Here is a 22,618-nt window from a genome sequence, read left to right on the forward strand (position 1 = left end):
TACACGACAAAATCATCATTACCCTCAGGTAGCGCAAGGACAGGAGCTTCACACAACAAACGCTTGAGCGTTAGAAAGGCTTCTTCTTGCTTCGAGCCCCAAATATACGGTTTACCTTTGTGCGTTAGAGCTGTTAAAGGCAAAGCGATCTTCGAGAAATTTGAAATGAAGCGCCGGTAATAACCAGCTAAGCCCAGAAAGGAACGGATTTCAGAAGGAGTGGATGGCGTGATCCAGTTCTTGATTGCTTCAATTTTGGATGAGTCGACATGAATACCCATCTTGTTTACAACATGGCCAAGAAACTGTACCTCATCAGACCAGAATTCACACTTGGAAAGCTTGGCAAAGAGCTGCTCGGTTCTAAGCTTTTGCAACACCAACCGAAGATGTTGCTCATGCTCGGCCTTGGTCTTAGAATAAATCAGAACGTCATCGATAAACACAATCACGAATTTATCCAAGAAAGGCCTACACACCCGATTCATTAGATCCATGAAAACGGCGGGTGCGTTGGTTAAACCGAAGGACATGACCAAAAATTCAAAATGGCCATAACGAGTTCGAAAAGCAGTCTTCGGAACATCTTCATCGCGGATGCGCAACTGGTGATAGCCAGAGCGGAGATCAATCTTGGAGAAACAAGAGGCACCTTGGAGTTGATCAAAGAGGTCGTCAATACGCGGTAAGGGATACCGGTTTTTAATGGTGAGTTTGTTCAACTCGCGGTAATCAATACACATGCGAAACGATCCATCTTTCTTTTTAACGAACAACACCGGAGCACCCCAGGGCGAAGAGCTAGGGCGAATGAATCCTTTAGCGGTCAACTCTTTAAGTTGGCTTGCCAATTCTTGCATCTCAGCGGGTGCAAGACGATAAGGAGATTTAGCTACGGGGGAAGCACCAGGGACAAGATCAATACGGAACTCGACTTCACGAGCGGGAGGGATACCAGGAAGATCATCAGGAAAAACTTCAGGGAAATCACGCACAACAGGGATATCGCGAAGCTTCTTTTCTTCAGCAGGTTTAACCACATGGGCTAAGAATGCAATACACCTTTTCCGCATGAGCCTTCGGGCTTCGGCGCAAGACATAAGTTTAAGACCACTGGAGGGTTTCTCGCCGTAGATATGAAGGTCACCATTTTCTCGAGGTATGCGAATCATCTTCTTGGCGCAAATAACTTCGGCGCGATTCTTCGAGAGCCAGTCCATACCAATGATAACATCAAAACTTCCAAGGGGCATGGGGATGAGGTCGATTAGAAAATCGTTTTCGTTAAGGTTAAGCGTGCAATCTTTAATCACTGAGTTAATTAAAACAGTTTCGCCATTAGCCAATTCAACTGAAAAATTTTCTTTTAAATCGTTGCGCGGTCGCTTCTGCTCAAACGCGTGAGAAATAAAACTTCGATCGGCGCCAGTATCAAAAAGTACAGAAGCATAAAATCCGTTAAGCAAAAATGTACCATTAACTACGTCATTATTCGCTTGCGCTTGGTGCGCGGTTATGTTAAAAGCTCGTCCGCGTGTCACTTTGTTCGAAATCTGGTTCACCGGATTCGCTTGCGTAATCTGAACTTGTAGTCTCGGGCACGCGTTCCGGAAGTGACTGGGATCACCGCAGTTAAAGCACGATCTGGGTCGTTGGTTTTGGTAGGTTGGTTGTGGGTTCTGCGGGTAGACTGGTGGTGTTGGCGCAATTGGGTTGGCGGGAAGGACTCTACAGTTTTCTGCAAGGTGACCGGCGCGGCCACATCGGTTACAAAGTCGACATGGGACTTGAGGTGGGTGGTGAAGTCTACAGGTTGGGCAGAAGGGGTGGTTTCCTGTGTAAGGTTTCTTAGGTGGCGGGGCAGGGAGTGCGGGGTTGGTTAAGGCATAGTTGTGGACTATAGGGGGAGTTGGGTAGGCTGACAGAGGGTTAAGGGGCGTATACTGGAGGTTGGTAGGCGGGTTGCTGGACTATGGGCGGGCTGGTAAGCGCGTAAGCTTGTCTGCGCCTACGTTTCTGGTTATGGTTTGAGGGTTCAGGTTTGGTTTCTGCGGGTTCAGGGACAGTTTTGGTGGGTTTGGTCTTCTCAGTTCCCCGCAGGAACAGGGTTCCTGCTCTGACATGGTTGTCGCTGAGCACAGCGGCCAACTCGATGGCGTCAGAGAGGGTTAGTGGGTTCCTGGCCCATACAGAATCTTGAATTTCCATGGGGAGACCCCCAAGGAATTTCTCTATGGCTCGGCGGGAAGGGGTAACAAGGTGAGGGACAAGCAGGCTTAGTTCATGGAAGCGCGTCGCGTACTCGCGCGCTTCACCGCTGTATTGCTTCAAGTTCCAAAATTCTTCCTCCAGGCGCTTAACTTCGTTGGGAGGGCAGAATTCTCGCGTCAGAATTTCTTTGAATTCCTCCCAGAGCATGCTATAAGCAGTTTCTGCGCCACGCGCATGAGCTACTCCATTCCACCATGTAAGCGCTCTAGATTCCAGGACACTGGAAGCATATAGGGTTCGTCTGTCTAGAGGGCATTGGGTATGGAGGAAAGTGTTTTCTATTTTCTCAAGCCACTGGAGCATCACGGTGGCTCCTTCAAGACCTGTGAACTTTGGAGGGTTACCCGCGTTAAAGGACTTAATGTTGTAACCAGAGGTGTTAGCATTGTTTTGGTTTAAGGCTTGGGCTATTGCGGCGGCCATTTCCTGGGAACGTTGCAGCGAACGTCTGCGCGCGGCTTCTTTCTTCTTGAGATGGCGAGCTGATAGCGGAGGCATTCTATAAAAGTTTTAGTTTTTAGTTAATATCTTGGTTTTAGCGTAAAGTATAACCTCGAAAAGCTTGGTTTCACGGAGTCAGTTACTGTCAAAAATTAAAGAAAAATAAATGACCCTAAATGCAGACTTAATAAAGGTAACAAATTCGAATCAAGAATCGACAATTCATGTATCACCATGACTTTCCGAATTCCCAATTTAAAATATTCGAGCAAACGAGTATTGGAGATTGACGATTCATGTATCACCATGACTTTTCAATCTTCAATATAAAATGTACAAGAAAATGAGTATTGGAGGTTGACAATTCATGTATCACCATGACTTTTCAAGTCTCCCACCTCAGAACATAATCGTAAATGGAAATTGAAAATCAACTGTTCATGTATCACCATGACTTTTCGGATTTTTAAATCCAACAAACGAATATGTAAGTAAAATCAATAAAAATCGAAATTCAACAAAAATCGAAATATCGCTAAATAAAACATAAAATCATACACTGCGCAAGCGCGAGCATATTCATAAATAACGAGTAATTAACAATAAGCGTGCAAACATGAGATTTCTCTCATGCGCGAGAAGGGACTCTTAGGTATTCTAGGCATGTACGTCTAACCACCTATCCTAAAGTCAACGCGCTCTGATACCAATCTGTAACACCCCGACCAAAGGCGGATTATACATCGGGGCGCCACATATTGTTTCATTACTCGTGACACAATTGGGTGTCAATATTTAATAAATACATTCATTCGCGCACGCGCAAAGTAAACAAGATAACATAAATCATCATAAATCAATATATTATAAATCATAATATTCGAACAGCAAAAACTTGTCTTGATACATTTTAATCTAGGTCCAAAATAAAGAAAACTTCCTACGTGTCCTCGAACTCCAAAACAGCTACTGCAAACCTGAACATGTGTTAAAATAAACGTCAAACACTTGCGTGTTGGTGAGAAATCAAGTTTAATACAGTACATAGATAACAATAAATCTGCGCGCAACATGTGTATGTCTGGTTTTCAACAAGGGTGTAATCTGATCGGGACCAACTCTAAGATTCATAGACTGCCAGTGCTCACAATTTAGCTCACAAACAAGACAAACTGTGCATGTGCAAACAAAAGAGAAAATCATAAACGATAGTTCTCCCGTGTTCATCTAATGGTACCATGAGAACTGCGGAATAGACCGACAAGACGGTTAATGATCCACACATACAAATAAACAGCCAAGTCTACGTCCTCAACACATGGGATACTGCGCGACTAAAGTTCATAAACAAGTTTAAGACTCTAAGTTTGTATGAACACATGAACATCCCAAAACATTAAAAATAAAAAGGGATTAGGTACGAGATTACTCACTTGATAAACGATGCGGTGTAAGATAAAGCAAGAACCAACTTTAAACAAGCACAAGTTAACCTAAAAATAAGATTATTGTTTTAATGATCTGTTTTAAGTCTTGATTATAAGTTAGCATAATTAATAAGTAAATTATTATACATAATATATTACCGGAAAAGCAGGGCAGAACAGGGAGGAAGACGGAGGCAGAGAGGAAGACGGCAGAGAGAGCAATGAGGAAGTTAAATTAAGTGTTTGTGTGTGATGTGTTAGGAAAATATTATTATTATTTATAGAGAAACCCTAGGGAACACAATCCCTAGAAAAAGGGGAAAAGATCTCAAAAAGTAAAAGATTCCAAAAGCAAAAGATATCAAAAGATATGGTAGCAGGGAAAAGAGAAAAAGCTGACAGGTTAACAGTAAAAAGCATGGGCGGATCAGATAAAGGTACTGGTCAAGCATGGAAAAGCAGATCTCAAAAGATAATGTCAGTCACTTTTTCTGTCAACCAATGGGGTTGGTGCGCATGCTGCGCCAAAAGTGGCTTTTCAGACATAAGGTAGGTCAGGTCAACCGCACAGAAGATAAGACAACACAAAAGCAAACGGCTAGATTAAACAGAAGAAAAGACTCAAGACATAGCGCGAGAAGGCTTGAGCGCACGCGCGAGGGCGAAGGCAGACAGAACAATCCTTAGCGCGCCGCGGGAAGGACTATTATCCTTAGCGCGCCGCGGGAAGAACTACCATTCTTAGCGCTGCGAGAACTACAATTCTTAGCGCGTCGCGGGAAGAACTACCATTCTTAGCGCGCTGCGAGAAGAACTACAATTCTTAGCGCGTCGCGGGAAGAACTACAATTCTTAGCGCGCTGCGAGAACTACAATTCTTAGCGCGTCGCGGGAAGAACTACCATTCTTAGCGCGCTGCGAGAAGAACTACAATTCTTAGCGCGCTGCGAGAACAGTTCGCCTCGCGTAACGCAGGAACAACTGGTCTTCACGCAAGCTTCCTTGTAAGGAGTCTGGCGCGTGGAGCTGCGCAGACAACCTTAGGCGGGAAGGAACAAAGGACAGTTAGGGGTTCAAGGCTTAAGGGCGGGACGGCGACAAGAGGGAAAAGAAGGCGGAAAGAGAGAAGAAGAGGGACGGGACGGCGGAAAGAAAGAGAGAGAAAGAGGCGGGAAGGAAAACATATTATTATTAAAAGTAAAATATAAGTATAAATAAATATTAAATCATAAAAGAAAGAGATCGGGTCAGAGAAACGGGTACCTGGGTCGGGCTGGGTCGGGTCGGATCGGGGCAGATGTCACAGGAACACCCGCTATATGATTGATTGAATAGTAATCCCAATATACGATTGATTGAATGGTAATACAAGTAAGCAAGTAGCACATATGTTTGATTAAATCACTCACAATAACACGTATGCATTTGTTTGAATATATATAGATATTATAGTATGAAAATACGGATACGTGCATATATGTCCCCAAAACATTTAGAAAATTGAGTAAAATAGGGGAATGATAAACTCACATTAGATTAATGAATAACGAATATAAATATGAATAAGTGAGCTAACGAATAAGCGAGTCGTCCACTACATGTCGAACGATATAACCAATTCAGAATATGAGATTCTAGGATATGATAATATAAGTAAAAACGAACTCGTTTCCGTTGAAATCAATCCAAACGGATATTTAGAACTCAAGTTATGTTAAGTTTAAGATTTTTAAGCGAGCTGGTACTGACCAGAATCCGAACAGCGAGTCGGAAGTCGGGTTTTCGACAGTAGCCTTAAAATTACGTTACGAGAATAAAAGTCTTCTGGACCGAACGTTGAATCCGACCAGAAGTATGAGAAAACGTTAAGTCAAACTAGTTGACTATTTTGCCCTTTAACGAATTTTAAACGATTTGACCAGTCAACACCCTTCAACCACCGAAATTGATTGAAGGTTATTGACTAGGAAAGGTATATGAATGATTCCTTTGTTTACAACTTACCCAGAAAGTGAAAGAATCAAGAGATATGATGAGTCAAAGATCCATACGCATGAAAAGTCAAACGAACAAGCATTGTATCTTCAACGAATAAGCAAAAACCGAAGGGTTTAGTGATGGTCAGAGGTAGGTGACAGCTAGGAGGTCTCTCTAGGGTTAGAATACAGGTTTGTGGCAGAGAATTATGATGTGTTTATATAGAGATTACAAAAATGAACTATTTATGGGCTTTTTACTCGTTTAAGTAATAAAATACGATTTTAATGAGAATATTGATATAATAAATCAAAGATTTTGTGATTTATCAGTAATAGAAGAATATGGACATGTATTTTAGTTACAATCCTTTTCTTGTATCTTAATTTACTCGATTTGTGCCAAAAATAAGCGATTTGGATGCTAAAAACAAATTAGGAAACAAAATAAGCTATTTAATGAGAAAATCTATTACAATAACTAACAAAATTTGGCTTGGACACCAAGAAAACGAAATTGAACCAGCTATAACATTTCTTGGAGTTTAAGTTTCGTTAATTTAATCGAAAATAGGAAAGAATTAACAAAACTAGTCTATGTAGTTCCCGAAAATGCGATTTTTAGCCGTTTTAAGCAATTTTAAAAGTTTTTAAGGGCTATTTGTAATTGAAAGTTATGAAATTATAAAATAAGTTAAACCAAATTAAATACCAATAAATACAAGTTTTAAATAGTTCGGAAGATCTAAATTACATTCCTGAATCGATTTAAACTTAAACGAATACAAATACGAAAAATCCGAGATGTTACATTCCAGTTCCGGTGGAATCAGCTCACCGGAGTCACCGGAGAGAAGTTTCCGATAAGGATTCCGGTACGCCGGAGATTCAAGTATCGAACTTAATGGCGGAGTTAGGCGGCGGCGGAGGAAGCGAACGGTTGAACTGGCTGCGTGATTATGTGGACAGAGTATCGGTATCGATATCGTCACGGCCGTAGTCGTTTCGGAGCTCCGGCAGGTTTTTCGCGAAAGTAGTCGCCGGAGTGAGGAGTATGATGGGAGAGTAGGAGAAGAGATAAGTGAGCTTTTCCGGTGGTTATCAGAGGTATAATTGTAAAAAATCTCTTTTTCCTAGAATTTGAAAATATGGATGGACCAGGTAGAAAACATAAAAAAAAGTCTTGGGAGACTGTATTTTGAGAAAAAAAGTTTAGGAAAATTTGAACTTTTGCTCCAACATTTCAAAATAATTTGGGCTTTACTTTCAATATTTTCTCAAATTTGGTTTGCTCCCTAACATTCTTTAAATATTTGGTCTGCTCCCTCATAATTATTATTCTTTCCCAATGCGTCTCTAGAGTTCAAATTCTAAAAAATTCTCAGAAAAAATGGACTATTTTGAGCTTTCTTTTCCTAAATTTGACTATTTTATGAATTTTTCCTATTTTTCAATATGCAACTTTATAATGATGTAACATATGCAATAATTACTGGTTGCATCTCTATATTATGTTTTTCCAAAGCAATTTCTGGCAGAAATAAATGAGTTACTTTTTTGAGCCGTTGATGACTTGACGTTTGGTTCAACTTAAAGCAAATTTACTATTAAGGCATACCCGTTTGTCAAAGCCCAAGGCCAGGCTTGATAATACTTTATATATATATATATATGATTATGTTAAAATAAAAACTTACTTGAGTTGTGAAAACTCTAAAAACCCATTCTCAACCACATGTTTTAATTAAAGTTTGAATCATGTGGTCTACAATTAAAGTTAATAAAAAACGTAAGCATAAATATAAGTTTTTCTCTCTTCTGAAAACATATAAAAAAATTAGTAAAAAAATATTAAAAAATAGCAAAACATTTTTTTTTATGTTTCGATATTTTGTATTAAATGTTACAACATGAATTACGTGTGCCAAAAAAACAAAAAAAAACGATGTTACATAGAGTTTTCACAACTCAAGTGGATTTTTATTCTAACCTAACCCTATATATATATATATATATATATATGGTTAGGTTAGAATAAAAACCTACTTGAGTTGTGAAAACTTTAGAAACTCATTCTCAACCACATATTTTTAATTAAAGATTAAATCTTGTGGTTTACAATTAAAGTTAATAAAAAAATGTAAACACTTTCTCTCTCCTGAAAACATATATAAAAATTAGTAAAAAAATAGCAAAACATTTTTTTTAATGTTTTCGATGTTTTGTATTAAATGTAACAACATATATTACATATAAAAAAATGATGTTACATAGAGTTTTCACAGGTTTTCACAACTCAAGTGGATTTTCATTCTATACTATGCCTATATATATATATAATAATCATCATCATCATCATCATCATAATAATGAGAGACATAGGTAAATTAAAACGTTTGGTTTTTTAAGTAAAATACATATCTCATATGAGTCATATCATTAAAAATAGTTATAAGTTTGCCCCCTTAACTTTAATCAACTTTTGTAAATTTAAACAATGCTTACAACTATGACCCTTAATCTTTTACCTATATACTCTTCTTATTTTCACTTTTAACCCAAACCCCCCCCCCCCCCCCCACGATTTTTATACAGTCATAACTTTGTTATAGGTTAATTTTTTTATAAATCATTGTACCATAAAAGGCGAACATTTTATTATCTTTAATTTAAGTATGATATTGCTATAATTTTTTAGTTAAAAAAACAACATTTTACGTAGGGGTGTTAGCGGTCTGTTTTCGAAGGTTTTTAAATTAAACCGTGAGCCAGACTGTTAGTAACGTTTTTTTCGTCGACAACCAAAACCACCCATTGAAAATTAAAATCGGTTGGCCAAAAGTTAAAGAAAAAAATTCAACTATGAATCAAACCAATGACCGGTTTGAACAAATTTACGGTTTTAAACCAAACAATGAACACAAAATATTTGTAATGTGATTACCAAAGTCCACATTTCCCGCTGTATCGCGCGACACCTGTCTAGCATATATAAATGTATGATATATGGTATATATAAAGACAGAAGAAAACGTAATTCGAAAGTCTAGAAGCTAGTATGAAATAATGAAAATCCCTTCCTATTAGTTTTTGCTCGTGATAATTAGAAACAGATGTGCATATTCCATGCATTTCTACTCATTTGGTGATCGCATCTTTTGGAAATTACAAGCACTCAATCTCCAACAAAGCCATAGAGAAAGTTATTGAAAGCGGTCTTCTTGACCACATTGTGCTCAATTTGGCGATCTAGGATGATAGTTTTTAATGAAAATTAAGAACGTTAACTTGTTTAGAATTATAGAAGGGATTAAAGTTTTATCCTTCTTTATAAGATAAAAAAAATAGAGCAATGGTCATCTTAAAGAAAATTTGATGTGCATTACTAATATGTTATTTGGCGAATTTTTCTTTAGTGCTAGCTGTTTGCTAGTTTCCTGTTTTACTCATTAAAAATTTGAAATATGTTCATTAGACGTTAGGAAAAGGAAAAAAAGAAAAGGGGCATGATCTTGAAAGCATAAACTAATCTATTTTTTAAAAAGTTTAGTGGCAATTTGGCATATGACTGTTTAAGCTGCATTTTAAAAATTTTGGATTGGCATAACACGTTTATAGCAAACCCAATATAATAATGTTATTCTATAAATATCAACAAAAATGATAATTGTAATAAGTCATAATTAATTGGTATGCGTCAAATGCAGAACAAAAAGAGAATGGTATAAAACGCAAGTCACATGTTAATTCCCTCATAATTTTAAAAAGTCTATAACTTTTTCATATGATATTTTTTTTCTTCAAAAAAAGTCACCATAATAAAAGCGTTTTTTGGTTTTTAATACAAGTATAATTTTGTTATATAAAAAGTAAAATAAAAATTACGTCATTGTGTCTTTTTGCTTACCATTATGTCTTTTTTCGTCATTGTGTCTTTCTGTGTTGTCATTTTGTTTTTTTCTTCATTGTTTTTAACTCATCGTTGTGTTTTATTTAAATAATAATAACACCGTTGTGTAACAATAATATGTAAATATAATGATAAAATAACAACAAATTATCTAATACCTAAAAGACAATGATGAATGCAAATTACATAATAACCTGAAACGTAAAACACAATGATGAATACATATAACAAATGACCTGGAACGTAAGACAAAATTGTGAATACATATAACACAATGACATGAAACGTAAGACACAATGGAAACTACATATTATGCAATGACTTGAACGTAATATACAATGAGCGTAATACTATTTTTTCTCAAATTAAGTGAATGACACATGCCAATCCCGAACAAAAGACCATAAATGTATTACACAATGACAGCAACATAATGACAAGTAGAAAGACAAAAGTTGAACACAAAGGCACAATGACAAAAAAAAAAATACAATGACGTAATCTTTGTTTTAATTTTTATCTTTATTATGAGTAACAATTGAAAACACAATGGCCAAAATCTATAACACAATGAATTGAAAAACTAAATTAAAAAACACAATTTAAAAAATCCACTAATTTTTATTTATATTTTTATATAACAATATGATATTCATATTAAAGGTAAAAAACGTTTGTTATTATGATGAATATTTTTTTAAAAATTGTCATATGAAAAAATTATATACGTTTTAAAATGATTGAGAAATTGACATGTGAAGAACGAAAGTCATCACAAGTGTGGGTTATTACTTTCGTATCATTAATTTTTATTTTTAAATTAATTTTCAACATTCAAATTACTATTACTAATATATATAAAAGAGAATTTCGGTGACGTTGATACATGATTGGTCTACTTAGCAATGTTTCGTTGGGCCAAGTTTTTTTATATAATTTTTGTTTTGCTTTTTTTTTTTTATAAATTTGAAAATTATATTTTTAGTTTAATATAACGGATTAGATTCTCACCCTCCTCGTTTTTTCCTATTTTAGCCTTATCCTAATAAACTAAGCTCGCCAAGATTGAAAGGATTATTATAAACCACTTATACTACGTTTATGCCATCTCAACATCAGAGATAGTGTACGCAACAATGGAGCCTGTGGTTCCAAGATTGAAGTTAGGTTCACAAGGTCTTGTTGTTTCAGCACAAGGGTTGGGTTGTATGAGTATGTCCGGATCAGGGTTCTTTGGACCACCCAAACCCGAACCCGACATGATCAACCTCATTCGCCATGCCATCGACTCAGGTGTCACCTTCCTTGACACCTCCGACTTCTATGGATTTAACACCAATGAAATCCTCATTGGCAAGGTAATTTGCTACCACTACTAGAAAATTAACTAGGCTAATGATTTTGTCACGACTATCAGGTCATGACTTTTGTCGGTGATCTATCAGTGAGCTCTTACATATTTACTGTTAGTTGACTTTTATTTAGAATTATCGTGATTTTGTAGACTTTGAAAGATGGATATAGAGAGAAAGCTCAAATTGCTACAAAATTCGGTTACCGGCCTATCGATGGAAAGGTCGAGGTGTGTGGTGACCCGGCTTATGTCCGGTCGGCTTGTGAAGCTAGCTTGAAGAGACTTGATATTGATTGTATTGATCTCTACTATGCTCATCGGATCGACACGAGTATCCCAATAGAAATCACGGTTCGTCCTCTTGTTTTCATTTGATAGATAGAAAACATTAACACTCTATTCCCGAGTTCAAGTTCATTTAAGGATGAAAAATAAATGAAATGAAAGAAAAGAAAAAAATTGTTATGTCCAGATAGTAGTGACAGATTTAGGAATTATTTTCCAAGAGGTAAGGTTTTAATTGAAACTAGTATTTTGCTTGTCGCTGATTGCGACGACAATGTGTATCTTTAACAAGTTGCGAGTGGAGGGTTTATCTGTTTTCAAGTTAACCTATATCAGGATCTAATAACATACCTTTAAGTGTGAAATAGATATTGTAAGAAATCCAAGATCATAAAAGCCCTAAACCCCCAAATTTTGAACAAAGGATACAAGTTTAACAATTATATGTCAACAAACTGATGGAGAATATATAAATTTCATAATGTCAGATTGCCAGTGCCCAGTAGGGCTAAAATTATTATTTATATATAGTAAAGACCGTAAGGCCCTGATTGGGCAAAGTGGCATCACATTCATCCAATCATTTTTTTTTGTCTTTTGTTTAAAGTTTTACACCGTAACGAGCGTAATGGTTATCGACTGAACATCAATTTTATTTTTTTTTGTTTTAACCGACCGAATTTGTGTATTCTCACCGCATCAACGCCCGGGATCAACAATGCTCGGGTTTGAACAGTGCCCAGATTTAGTGATCACGTCACCCATTGGTCCACCTCTATTTTTATATATATTTTTTTGCTTTAGTTACGGTATCGTGACGAATGTAACCGAACGAAATTTTTTTGTTTTAGTTCCAGTACCGTAACAAGCATGACGTAAACCGACCAAATTCATGTAGACTCACCGCCTCAACGACTGTGACTGGTAACGCTCGGGTTTTACCAATACCCGATTTTAACGACCGACGCCACCCAATTGGTTTACCTCAACTTTTATTTTATTTTTTGTTTTAGTTTTGGTATCGTAATGAATGCGACCGAATTCGTAGACTCACCGCTTCAACGTCCAAGAGTCCAAGACCAACCGTGCCCGAGTTTTACCAACATTGCTTATACTGTAACAAACGTAACCGACACTGACCGAATTCACGTCGACTCACTGTCAGGTTTTATCAACGTCTAGGCATCAACAGTAGGGTTTTGCAGCTACTTTTTTTTAAACATGTTAATTTAACGAACTTCTTTAGGTTTAGTTCAAATACGGTAACGAACGTAGAAAATATCCACCAAACATGTTAATTTAACGAACTTTAATGGCCAATGGCAAAGCCGCTCCACCACTTTTCTTGTTTGATTAAGTGGTGCACTCCAATCTTATAAGGGGGTGCACTCCAGATTTTATATACAACATTACAATATAATTTCGAAATTCGGGGGGTTCCCGTGCACCCTCATCTTCCATGTAAATCCGCACATGGCTCCATAGATTTTCTTTAAGGAAAGAAAATGAAAGATGAGAGAAAGTTGTGTTTCTGAGTTTCATTTAATGGAGGAAAAGAAAATAAATGGAAGGAAAAAATGAAGAAATAAAGAGCAAGTTGGAATGAAATGAGAAGAAAAGAAATGAAAGATAAAAGTCTTTTTTTTATTTTCTCTCATTAGGTGAAAAGAAAAGAAAGCAAATTAAGGAGAGAAAAGAATGTGAGGGAAAGGAAATGATATTATTTAGTTTTTGTGTTATCGAGTTCAAAAGAAAGGAAAAGAAATTATGAATTTTGAAGGAAGTTAGTAGAGGATTTTATTTGCTCTTTCAATCCGTCCATTTTGAAAGGAAAGTTATGAGGAAAATATTAAAAGTTTTCATTTATTTCCTTCCCATTTCCTTAAGAACACAAATATTTTCCAGTTCTCTTCCGTTTCTTTTCATTTCTCTCCTTACAAAAGACTCACAAAGTATAAGTTATAAATTATTCAGAGTGTGTGTTTTGGTTGTGAGTTTGTGTTTTCATTCGACTGTTACTGTTTTATCTTTAGAATACTTAATGCTTGTATGCACATCTAACAAACTGAAATATAAAAAGATGGGAGAGCTTAAGAAGCTGGTAGAAGAAGGAAAAGTGAAGTATATAGGATTATCTGAAGCATGCGCTTCAACAATAAGAAGGGCTCACACTGTTCATCCCATAACAGCAGTACAAAATGAATGGTCACTGTGGACAAGAGATTTAGAGGATGAAATCATTCCTACTTGCAGGTTCTTTTATCTTTTCTCCCCAATAATGGTAACGGTAGTGATAATGATCTGAGTATTTAATGCGTGATGCTGATATTTGGTATGTTATGTCCTGTTTTGCAGAGAACTTGGCATCGGGATTGTTTCATATAGTCCCATTGGTAAGGGATTCTTAGCTCAAGGTCCTAAACTTCTTGAAAACCTGCCAGAGATTGACGTAAGAAAGGTACGGTTGCCCTCTCCAATATACTAACATTTTTACAAACTCATACTTGTTAGTTTGTTCCATAACCGGGTACTCTCCCTGAATGTTTTGGGTTTTCTTGTCACGTTCGTGATCGTTTTCCATCCCTAAATCTGGGTTTGACAGTGATACAACCCATTTGTTTTATCAATAATGTTTCACAAAAAGATTTGCACTTTGATGATTTAATGAAAATTATTACAGAGAATGCCTAGGTTAACTAATCATGTGGAGCACAATAAGATCATATTTGAGCAAGTGAACGAGATGGCTACAAGGAAAGGGTGCACCGCTGCTCAACTAGCATTGGCCTGGGTGCACCACCAAGGAACCGATGTGGTTCCAATACCAGGAACCACAAAGCTTGAGAACTTGCATCAAAACATTGGGGCTTTGTCCATAAATCTAACTCCAGAAGAGATTGCAAAACTTGAATCATTTGCTTTTGATGTCATAGTAAAGGGGGAAAGGCACGTGTCCATGCAAAGAACTTGGATATATTCAGAGACACCTCCATTGTCATCTTGGGAAGGTAATTAAGTTGTGGAAAAAACTAGATACTAAAGTGTCCATGTTATTTGACACTCTTATCTTTTAAGTTGGGATTTCTTGTAATTCTTGTTACCGTATCTTGTTTTAGAAACACTGGTAGAAACCCGCGTGATGTGGTGGTCACGACAATTACAACTTGATACCCGCTCTCTGTTAGTTCATCAATCTCTCGTGATATATTGCATAGTGCGATAGAAAGTTGATCAATTGTTTTATCACATTACGCTACACCTGCTACAGCAGTGTAAGTATAAACCACCGCATGAATCAATGTCTTCCATAGTCAATTGATATACACCGCTAGACTACTATTCCATCTTCTCCTTAACCAACTGAAATTAAAAAATCTTAATGATTTTTTTTTAACAAAAACTAAAGAAGAGTGCCATCTAAAAATGCATTTTACCGGGCTTCACAACACCATGTGACCTCTGGCTAGTCTATAATAACACTGGTGAAGGTATGGCAAAAATTATGTATGTGGTTTGACAAATAATTGAATAATTAATATCACATTCCTATATTAAAAACTTCATTTAATAAAAACGATCGAGTAAAATGCAAGAGTTTATATTAATTGAAAGAGCATGAAATTTTCAATTTCATTGTATAATTTTAAATAAAATACATTAAAGGTATTTGCGATAAAACAATTTTTTATGAAAATTGTATTACGTTTGGATTTAAATGAAAAGTCAAGTGTGTAACTGCTACTCTTGCCTTTTTAGACTGACTTAACTTTCTATTAGTTTAATATATATTACTACTAAATTATAATCAATTAAAAAAAAAACAAAACAAAAAAACAATTATATAATAGCCTCCATTTGTATACATGTTCGTTTTGGACTAATAATTATATAGCATTCAAAGTGTATTAGTGGGTTTTGTTTTTTAATTTTAAGAATGTATATAACACTCGATATTGAAAGACTAATTTTGTTCTTGTAGTGTAGCGATAACAATTAATTGCTTTTTACCCAAATCAATTACTTGAATTATTTTGGTTCAAAAATTTATAAGCCATAATCCAGATGACCACTTTATCACAATGTTTAGCAAGAACACATGACAGAAACAAAATAAAGTGAGTTAAAGATCATGCATGATCAAACATCCCCAACCCCACAACTCAAGTATCAGTTACAATAATATTTCACTACAAAAGGAAAATATAAAACAAACGATTGCCATATGCACCATAAAATAATATAACTTAGTATCTTCACTTCTTTTTGTTAACATTTTAATATTAATAATAGTAAACACAAAACTGAACATGATCCCACTTTAAACTGAGTTGAGATTTGCAATTGCCATCTACACCGTCAAAACAAACGGTTCGTGTTTCTTAGTACTCACACCTTGAAACGGTAAATGGTAATAACGACAACGATCATATAACTAAATTCACTACTTCCACGCCAAAATGAGAAAAATCGTTCACAAACCTTGAGAGCAAGAACTTTACAGGTGGGCCTAAGTTGGCATTTGATGGAGTCTCTACATTCTGTTGCTTATTATTATCTGCTTCCGTGTTCATGTTTTCTGGCTCTATTACCTTTTTACTGTTAGAGAATCCACGTAGCATGACCTATCCTTCAATGATGGTTCCTTTGAACCGAAAGATTTCTTACGAAAACAAAATAATAGTAATAACAACGACAATAATAATAATTAAGTACCTTACTAACCGGTGAACCATTCTAGTGACAAAAAACTAAAAAGATCCCGGTATCGTGTATTCCATATCCGTTAATGAATTCATAACCAAGCAAAGCATAGATGCTTCTAAGTCACCTGAATTAGGTACAATGCAAAATCAGCAACAAATCTAACATTGTGGAAGTAACTAATAGTTATCAATTAGCAATATGTATATCAATAAATTGTAATGTTCTATTGTACGTAAAATAAGATTAAAATAATTAACCAGCAATATGCATATGAATGAATTATGATGTTCTATTGTCAGTAGAATAAGATATTAAATTATTAATAATCATGTGAATAGATATGTAGAAGCAAATTAATCAAAAATAGATTAGGCAAGAGAAGTTCATGCAAATACCTGGTATCTTTGGCCGTTTTATCAAGCTCTTTAAAGCCAAAGACATCTTTTCTGACTTTAGTGCCTCCCATAAAACTCAACCTCACCATCATCCACTTCAATCAAGCTAATACCTGGGTCTTTATTATATTTTTAAAAATTTGGTCGTGTCCATCAATATTAAACAAAAATTTGACCTGCTCTCTCAACATTTTCAAAATTTTGGCCGACCATGTCAAATTAAGTATCTTTTCCCAATGCATCAATTCTTTTAAAAGTGGCTGTATTGAGATTTTCTCTTTAAGGATCTTTTCCCAAATTAAGGATCTTTTCTCAAATCATTTTATACTTTCTCTCTTTTAAAAATGGCTGTATTGAGATTTTCTCTTTAATTTATTACTCTTTAATGATATGACAGCGTAGTATATATATTATCAATTCTTTATGTACAACAAAATTTTAGATACAAAATTATTATATTTTAAACAATTTGCATATTACTATCTCTCTATATTCAAACTATATATAATGATGCATGATACAATGTACGCATCAAAATCTGATAAACCTCAGTAATAGTGTGTAATCATGATACGATATAAATTTAACCAGAAATTTCAAGTTTATTTGAGTTTTAATGGATTATTAGTTTAAGGTCGAGCTCTCACAATGTAATGTTCGGGGCTAACCTAACTTGTTGAACCATTTAACAATTCACATTAAAAATAAAAAATATTGTTTTATATCCTAGCGTAACATGTGATTCTAAAATATAGTTGGAGAAGAGGGATTAGATCCATGTTTTATAAGCTTAAATGTAATTGTTTATAGACATTCGTATAAAAATCATATTAATATTAAAAGTATAAAGAATTTTATCATATCTAAAACTCTGAGTTTTAGTAATTTAGACACATTTTATTTTATTTCTTTTGAATTGTATTCATGAAAAGAACACTGTGAAATAAATAATATTATTAAATAAATGAATGATATTTTTCGTTCCATAGTAAAAACTATTAGTGTTAAGATTGATAAAAGTTGTGTTATAAATATTTATTTTACTTATTTTTAAAATAACTAAAGTGGTTAGAAAATTATAAATATAGTTAATAAGATAATTAGTAAATAATTGTTTAGTTAATTAATGTGATCCAATAAGATTTAACGTGAGAAACTAACAAATGAGTAAAACACTACTTTGGTAAATATTTTAAAACATTTTAATAAATACTTTTTCGGGAAAATTCCTAAAATGACCATATTTTGGAAAGATATTCCAAATTTGTCCTACAAACAAAATAATTCCAAAAATGTCTCATTCTAACTCATCTTTAACCATGCGTTAGGAAATCTAACACGTCTTTGACGACATGTTATACTAACACATCGTTTAACGATGTGTTAGTATAACATGTCGTCAAAGACGTGTTAGATTTCCTAACGCATGGTCAAAGATGAGTTAGGCCTCAAAACGCATGGTCAACGACGTGTTAGCATCAAACATATAGTCAAAGACATGTTAGCCTTTTTTTTAATATTATATTATTATAACTAATTTTACTTATATTTTGTTTTTCTTTTATAACTTCTAATATAAAAATTTTTATATTATTTCGAATATACCGAGAAGACATGCGTATTTTTATCTATATATGTTGACAAAAATTTTATTTAAAACCATGTGGGGTCAAATTTTATTGAACATTTCGATATTGATTTGACACGGCTTGAGTTGGAGTAAGTTTATGTCGGTCCGTAAATAAAAATTAGCATGTTTCGTCGGAATCGAAATAATTTAAAAATTTTTATATTAGAAGTTATAGAAGAAAAACCAAATATAATTAAAATTAGTTATAATAATATAATATTAAAAAAAAAGCTAACATGTCTTTGACTATATGTTTGATAGTAACACGTCGTTGATCATGCGTTTGAAGGCCTAACTCATTTTTGACCATGCGATTTTCTAATGCATGGTCAAAGATGAATTAGAAGAAGACATTTTTGAAATTATTTAGTTTGTGGGACAAAATTGGAATCTTTTTTTAAATATGGCTATCTTGGGAATTTTTCCTACTTTTTCCATCAAAACCATTTTAGTAAAAAAACTCAATGTTATTGTAAATTGAGAAATTTCTTAATTACATAAGATTACTTTCTAAACTGATTAGCACTGAATTTCATATATCGTGTTCACATTATGTGATGCATAAAATGTGACAATTGGGACACTTATAAAAGAAGCCATCAACTAACCAACAGAGAGAAGTATTAGACAATTAGACACCTGCAATGACTAATATTATTGGCAGCAACTCACTAACCTTTGCAGTCCGAAGACATGCACCTGAGCTTATAGCTCCGGCGACACCCATACCTCGAGAACTTAAGCTTCTCTCCGACATTGACGATCAGGAAGGGCTTTGGTATCCGTTTCCGTTGCTTTTCTTGTATCCTGGCAATCCGAAAATGGGGGACACAAACCCTGCGAGTGTGATAAGGGATGCTTTGCCGAAGCTGCTTGTGTTTTATTACCCGCTTGCTGGTCGAATAGTAAAAGGTTCGGGTAAGAAGCTGATGGTGGACTGCACTGGCGAGGGTGTGTTGTTTATCGAGGCGGAGGCGGACGTTACATTGGAGCAGTTTGGGAAGACTCTTTGTCCGCCAATTCCTTGTGTCGAAAAGCTCATGTGTGTTGATCCTGGCTCTGATGATATCGTCGGCTCTCCGTTAATACAAATTCAGGTGATGCCTTTAATAATTGCCATTCATTCATTAAAAAGTAATGTTTTTATCGAAATAAAAGACAAAATGCCAACAAACTAAGCCGTTAGCCCTTTTTTAAAATACTCAAAGTTGAACTTAAATTATTTCAAAGTAAGAAATTAATTCATTCCCTTTAAATTGAAACAAAATAATAACTCAATCATTTTTCCAATTAATGATCAATTTTCAGATTCACTCATCATTTAACAAGTGTTACCATCTTTATTAAAACATAGTAACATACACCAAAGTCATGTTACATTTATTTTATTTTTTTGAATGTTCAAGTGCAACTTATTGATAGGTGACGCGTCTATTATGTGGAGGTTTTATCTTTACTGCACGAGTCTGCCATGTCTTATGTGACGGAACAGGAGCTGCACAATTTTTAACGGCATTGGGTGAAATGACCCGGGGTGCAGGTGTGCCATCAATATTGCCAGTGTGGCAAAGAGAGTTGCTTTGTGCTAGAGATCCACCATGCATCACATTTCCTCATCCCGAGTATGATAATGTGACTGACCCAAAAGTCAATCACAAAATCGCACCGGATGAAATGTCCGCCACAACACTTTTCTTCGGCCCTTCTGAGATGTCATCGCTTCGTAGGTTTGTTCCAGAAAACCTTAAAGCATGCACCAACTTTGAGGTGCTAACAGCTTCTCTCTGGCGTTGTCGTACTATCGCGCAACAAGTGGACCCTGAACAAGACGTGCACCTAATGTTCTTTGTCAACTCACGTGGCAAGTTCAATCCCCCAATACCCGTTGGTTATTATGGAAATTGTATTGTCTTACCATGTGTTGCTTCAAGGGCTGGAGATCTATGCAATAAGCCATTAGGCTACGCATTAGAGCTTGTAATGAAGGGGAAGTCTATGGTGACTGAAGAGTATGTAAGGTCAACAATGGATCTAATGGTTGTCAAAGGACAGCCTTGTCATAAAACTCGTTCCACCTACATAGTAACAAACGTGTCTAGAGTTGGATTTAACAGAGTTAACTTTGGTTGGGGTGAACCACTCTTTGCAGGGTTTCCTTCCGATGATGAAGATTTCCCGGGAGTCTATTGTTCCATCTTGCATTCTACAAACGACAAAGGGGAATCCGGAGTTCTTGCAGTGTTCGGTTTGCCAACCCCAACAATGGAGAGATTAATCAAAGAACTAGATATTATGTTGAAGTAAGCAATTAGCATATCAATAATCGAGTCAAGTGTTTGTAGTACTGATTGGTTGCGATTGGCTATGGCTGATTGCGGTTGGCTAGCTGTGTTTCATGATGCTTTACTATTAATCATATTATTATTATGCTTTTATTATTTTTTGTTAAGAATTAGCTATTAATCATATTTTTATTAGGTATGAATTAGCTAATTGAACACGCTTGACTAATTTTAAATGGGGTATTGGTTTTTAAAACTCTCAAGTTTCACTCGTTAGATGATAGCACTTCCAACTTTCACTTTGTATCCACCACTCCCAACTTTGACCTTATTTGTTTATGGCACTCCCGAACTTAGCGGACCCTAGCTCCATTAGTTTTCTTGTTGGCGTGGCACTTTTAACACACGTAGCGTGCTTATGTGGAAATTAAATACCTCTTAAAAGAAACTGATTCCATATATATGCCACCACCTATGGCCGATTACCACCTACCTCCATTACCACCTCCACCAACCACCACCGGCCTCCACCACCACCTGCAACACCTAAGTTCAATCCCTAGTTTCTTATACCACTTAATTTAAAGCCCTAATTTCACCACCAGCTTCATCACAAACACCAGCATCCACCACCGACAGCCTCCGCCACTATCGGACTCCACCACTAATAGCCTCCACCGCAGCCGGCCTTTTACACCATCTGTAGGTACACAAATTTCATATATGCTGGTACACAAATTTCATAATTGCATGTAGAATTGAAATTGGTGGTGGTTGATGATGGGTTGTGTTGAAGAAACTTGATGCTGAGGTGTGAACTCAGAGAATGATATTTTGAATTTAAGAATCATGAATTACATTTGAATGTTGAAAATTGAATGGAAGGAATTACATTTGAATAGTGGTGGTGGAGATCGGCGGTGGAGGTGGTGGCGGCCGACAATAGGTGGTGGAGGTGGGTAAGTGGTGGTATATTATATGGAATTAGTTTCTTTTAAGAGGTATTTAATTTCCACTAAGCATGCCATGTGTGTTATAAAACGTCATGCTATGTGTGTTAAAAAATGTCATGCCATGTTTGTTAAAAAATGTTATGTCAGCAAGAAAATTAACGGAGTTAGGGTTCATTAAGTCGGTAGTTCCAGAAACAAATAATATCAAAGTTGGAAGTGATTGGTACCAAAGTGAAAGTTGATAATGTTATCATTTAACGGATAAAACGTGAAAGTATTAAAAATCAACATCCCATTTTAATACACTTTAATAATGTTTAACGTGAACTCTCATTTGAGCATCATTCTCTATGATCATCAAATTTCATCAAAGTTAAGAGAGTTATTGGTGTTGCTAGCTTTTTAGTTGGTTGATCCCCGACCATTCTGTTAGGATTAAACTCACACACGAACCGAACATAACACGTGAAAGCAATAACGAACACGAGGATTTAACGTGGTTCGGTCTAAACTGACCTACGTCCACGGGTGGTGACGGGCGACCCGTAGGAAAGCAACTAAGTGATATAAAAGATATAATTACGCTTACGGGATTAAGTTAAATCCATGGAATTAGTTGACTATGGTTGCTCGTGTGTTTGCAGGTTTAAGGAGCTAGAGAGCGGTGTTACGAGAACACGGGCGAAAACGGTGAAGGAAAAAGAGCTGGAACACGAGAGATACGAAGAAATCAAATCGCGGAAATGACGGTCCACCTGGTGCAAAACCTCCAGAGGCCATCGTACCGTGGAGAAGAAGGAAACCGTGGAGGCGACCGTGGCCCACGGTCGTGCTGGTAGACCTGTTGACTTTTGGTCAACCGTGGACCACGGTTCACACCGTGGCCCACGGTCCTGGGCGGAGACAAAGTTGCATGTCTTTTAATAGGCCGTTTAGGAGTGTCTTTTGATATACTTTTTCACCTTGGCCGGCCTAGAGGCGATTTTGGAG

At 35.9% G+C, this 22,618-nt stretch overlaps 2 protein-coding genes across 4 annotated transcripts; both read left to right on the top strand.

Moving 5' to 3' along the window:
- Positions 1-2,152: 2,152 nt before the first annotated feature.
- Positions 2,153-14,738, top strand: LOC143555528 (putative aldo-keto reductase 5). Of its 3 annotated transcripts, XM_077045064.1 has the most exons (6): positions 2,153-2,175; positions 11,182-11,383; positions 11,530-11,730; positions 13,745-13,917; positions 14,020-14,122; positions 14,345-14,738. In XM_077045064.1, the coding sequence occupies exons 1-6, from the start codon at positions 2,153-2,155 to the stop codon at positions 14,678-14,680; spliced, it is 1,038 nt and encodes a 345-aa protein (XP_076901179.1). In that variant the 3' UTR covers positions 14,681-14,738. The 3 variants fall into 3 exon arrangements, with proteins under 3 accessions (XP_076901179.1, XP_076901181.1, XP_076901180.1); XM_077045066.1 differs by lacking the exon at positions 2,153-2,175 and having other exon boundaries at positions 11,138-11,383; XM_077045065.1 differs by lacking the exon at positions 2,153-2,175 and having other exon boundaries at positions 11,162-11,383; positions 14,020-14,071.
- Positions 14,739-19,037: 4,299 nt separating this feature from the next.
- On the top strand, positions 19,038-22,375 carry LOC143555536 (benzyl alcohol O-benzoyltransferase-like). The gene is made up of 3 exons (XM_077045073.1): positions 19,038-19,490; positions 19,816-20,693; positions 22,273-22,375. Exons 1-3 carry the CDS (start codon positions 19,038-19,040, stop codon positions 22,373-22,375), a joined length of 1,434 nt encoding a protein of 477 aa, XP_076901188.1.
- Positions 22,376-22,618: the final 243 nt, after the last annotated feature.

Source organism: Bidens hawaiensis, unplaced genomic scaffold, assembly GCF_021521415.1.
Source record: "Bidens hawaiensis isolate Kalapana, Puna unplaced genomic scaffold, B.hawaiensis_p1.1 tig00018140_1, whole genome shotgun sequence".
Taxonomy (NCBI): domain Eukaryota; kingdom Viridiplantae; phylum Streptophyta; class Magnoliopsida; order Asterales; family Asteraceae; genus Bidens; species Bidens hawaiensis.

What these genes read in the sequence shown, in the direction of transcription:
- LOC143555536 (XM_077045073.1), top strand. Translation starts at nt 19,038, where the DNA reads ATGACTAATATTATTGGCAGCAACTCACTAACCTTTGCAGTCCGAAGA. An exon ending in CTCCGTTAATACAAATTCAG is followed by an intron (nt 19,491 to 19,815) that starts GTGATGCCTTTA and finishes ACTTATTGATAG; the next exon opens with GTGACGCGTCTATTATGTGG. An exon ending in GAACTAGATATTATGTTGAA is followed by an intron (nt 20,694 to 22,272) that starts GTAAGCAATTAG and finishes GTGTGTTTGCAG; the next exon opens with GTTTAAGGAGCTAGAGAGCG.
- LOC143555528 (XM_077045064.1), top strand. Translation starts at nt 2,153, where the DNA reads ATGGCGTCAGAGAGGGTTAGTGG. An exon ending in ATGAAATCCTCATTGGCAAG is followed by an intron (nt 11,384 to 11,529) that starts GTAATTTGCTAC and finishes GTGATTTTGTAG; the next exon opens with ACTTTGAAAGATGGATATAG. An exon ending in GTATCCCAATAGAAATCACG is followed by an intron (nt 11,731 to 13,744) that starts GTTCGTCCTCTT and finishes AAATATAAAAAG; the next exon opens with ATGGGAGAGCTTAAGAAGCT.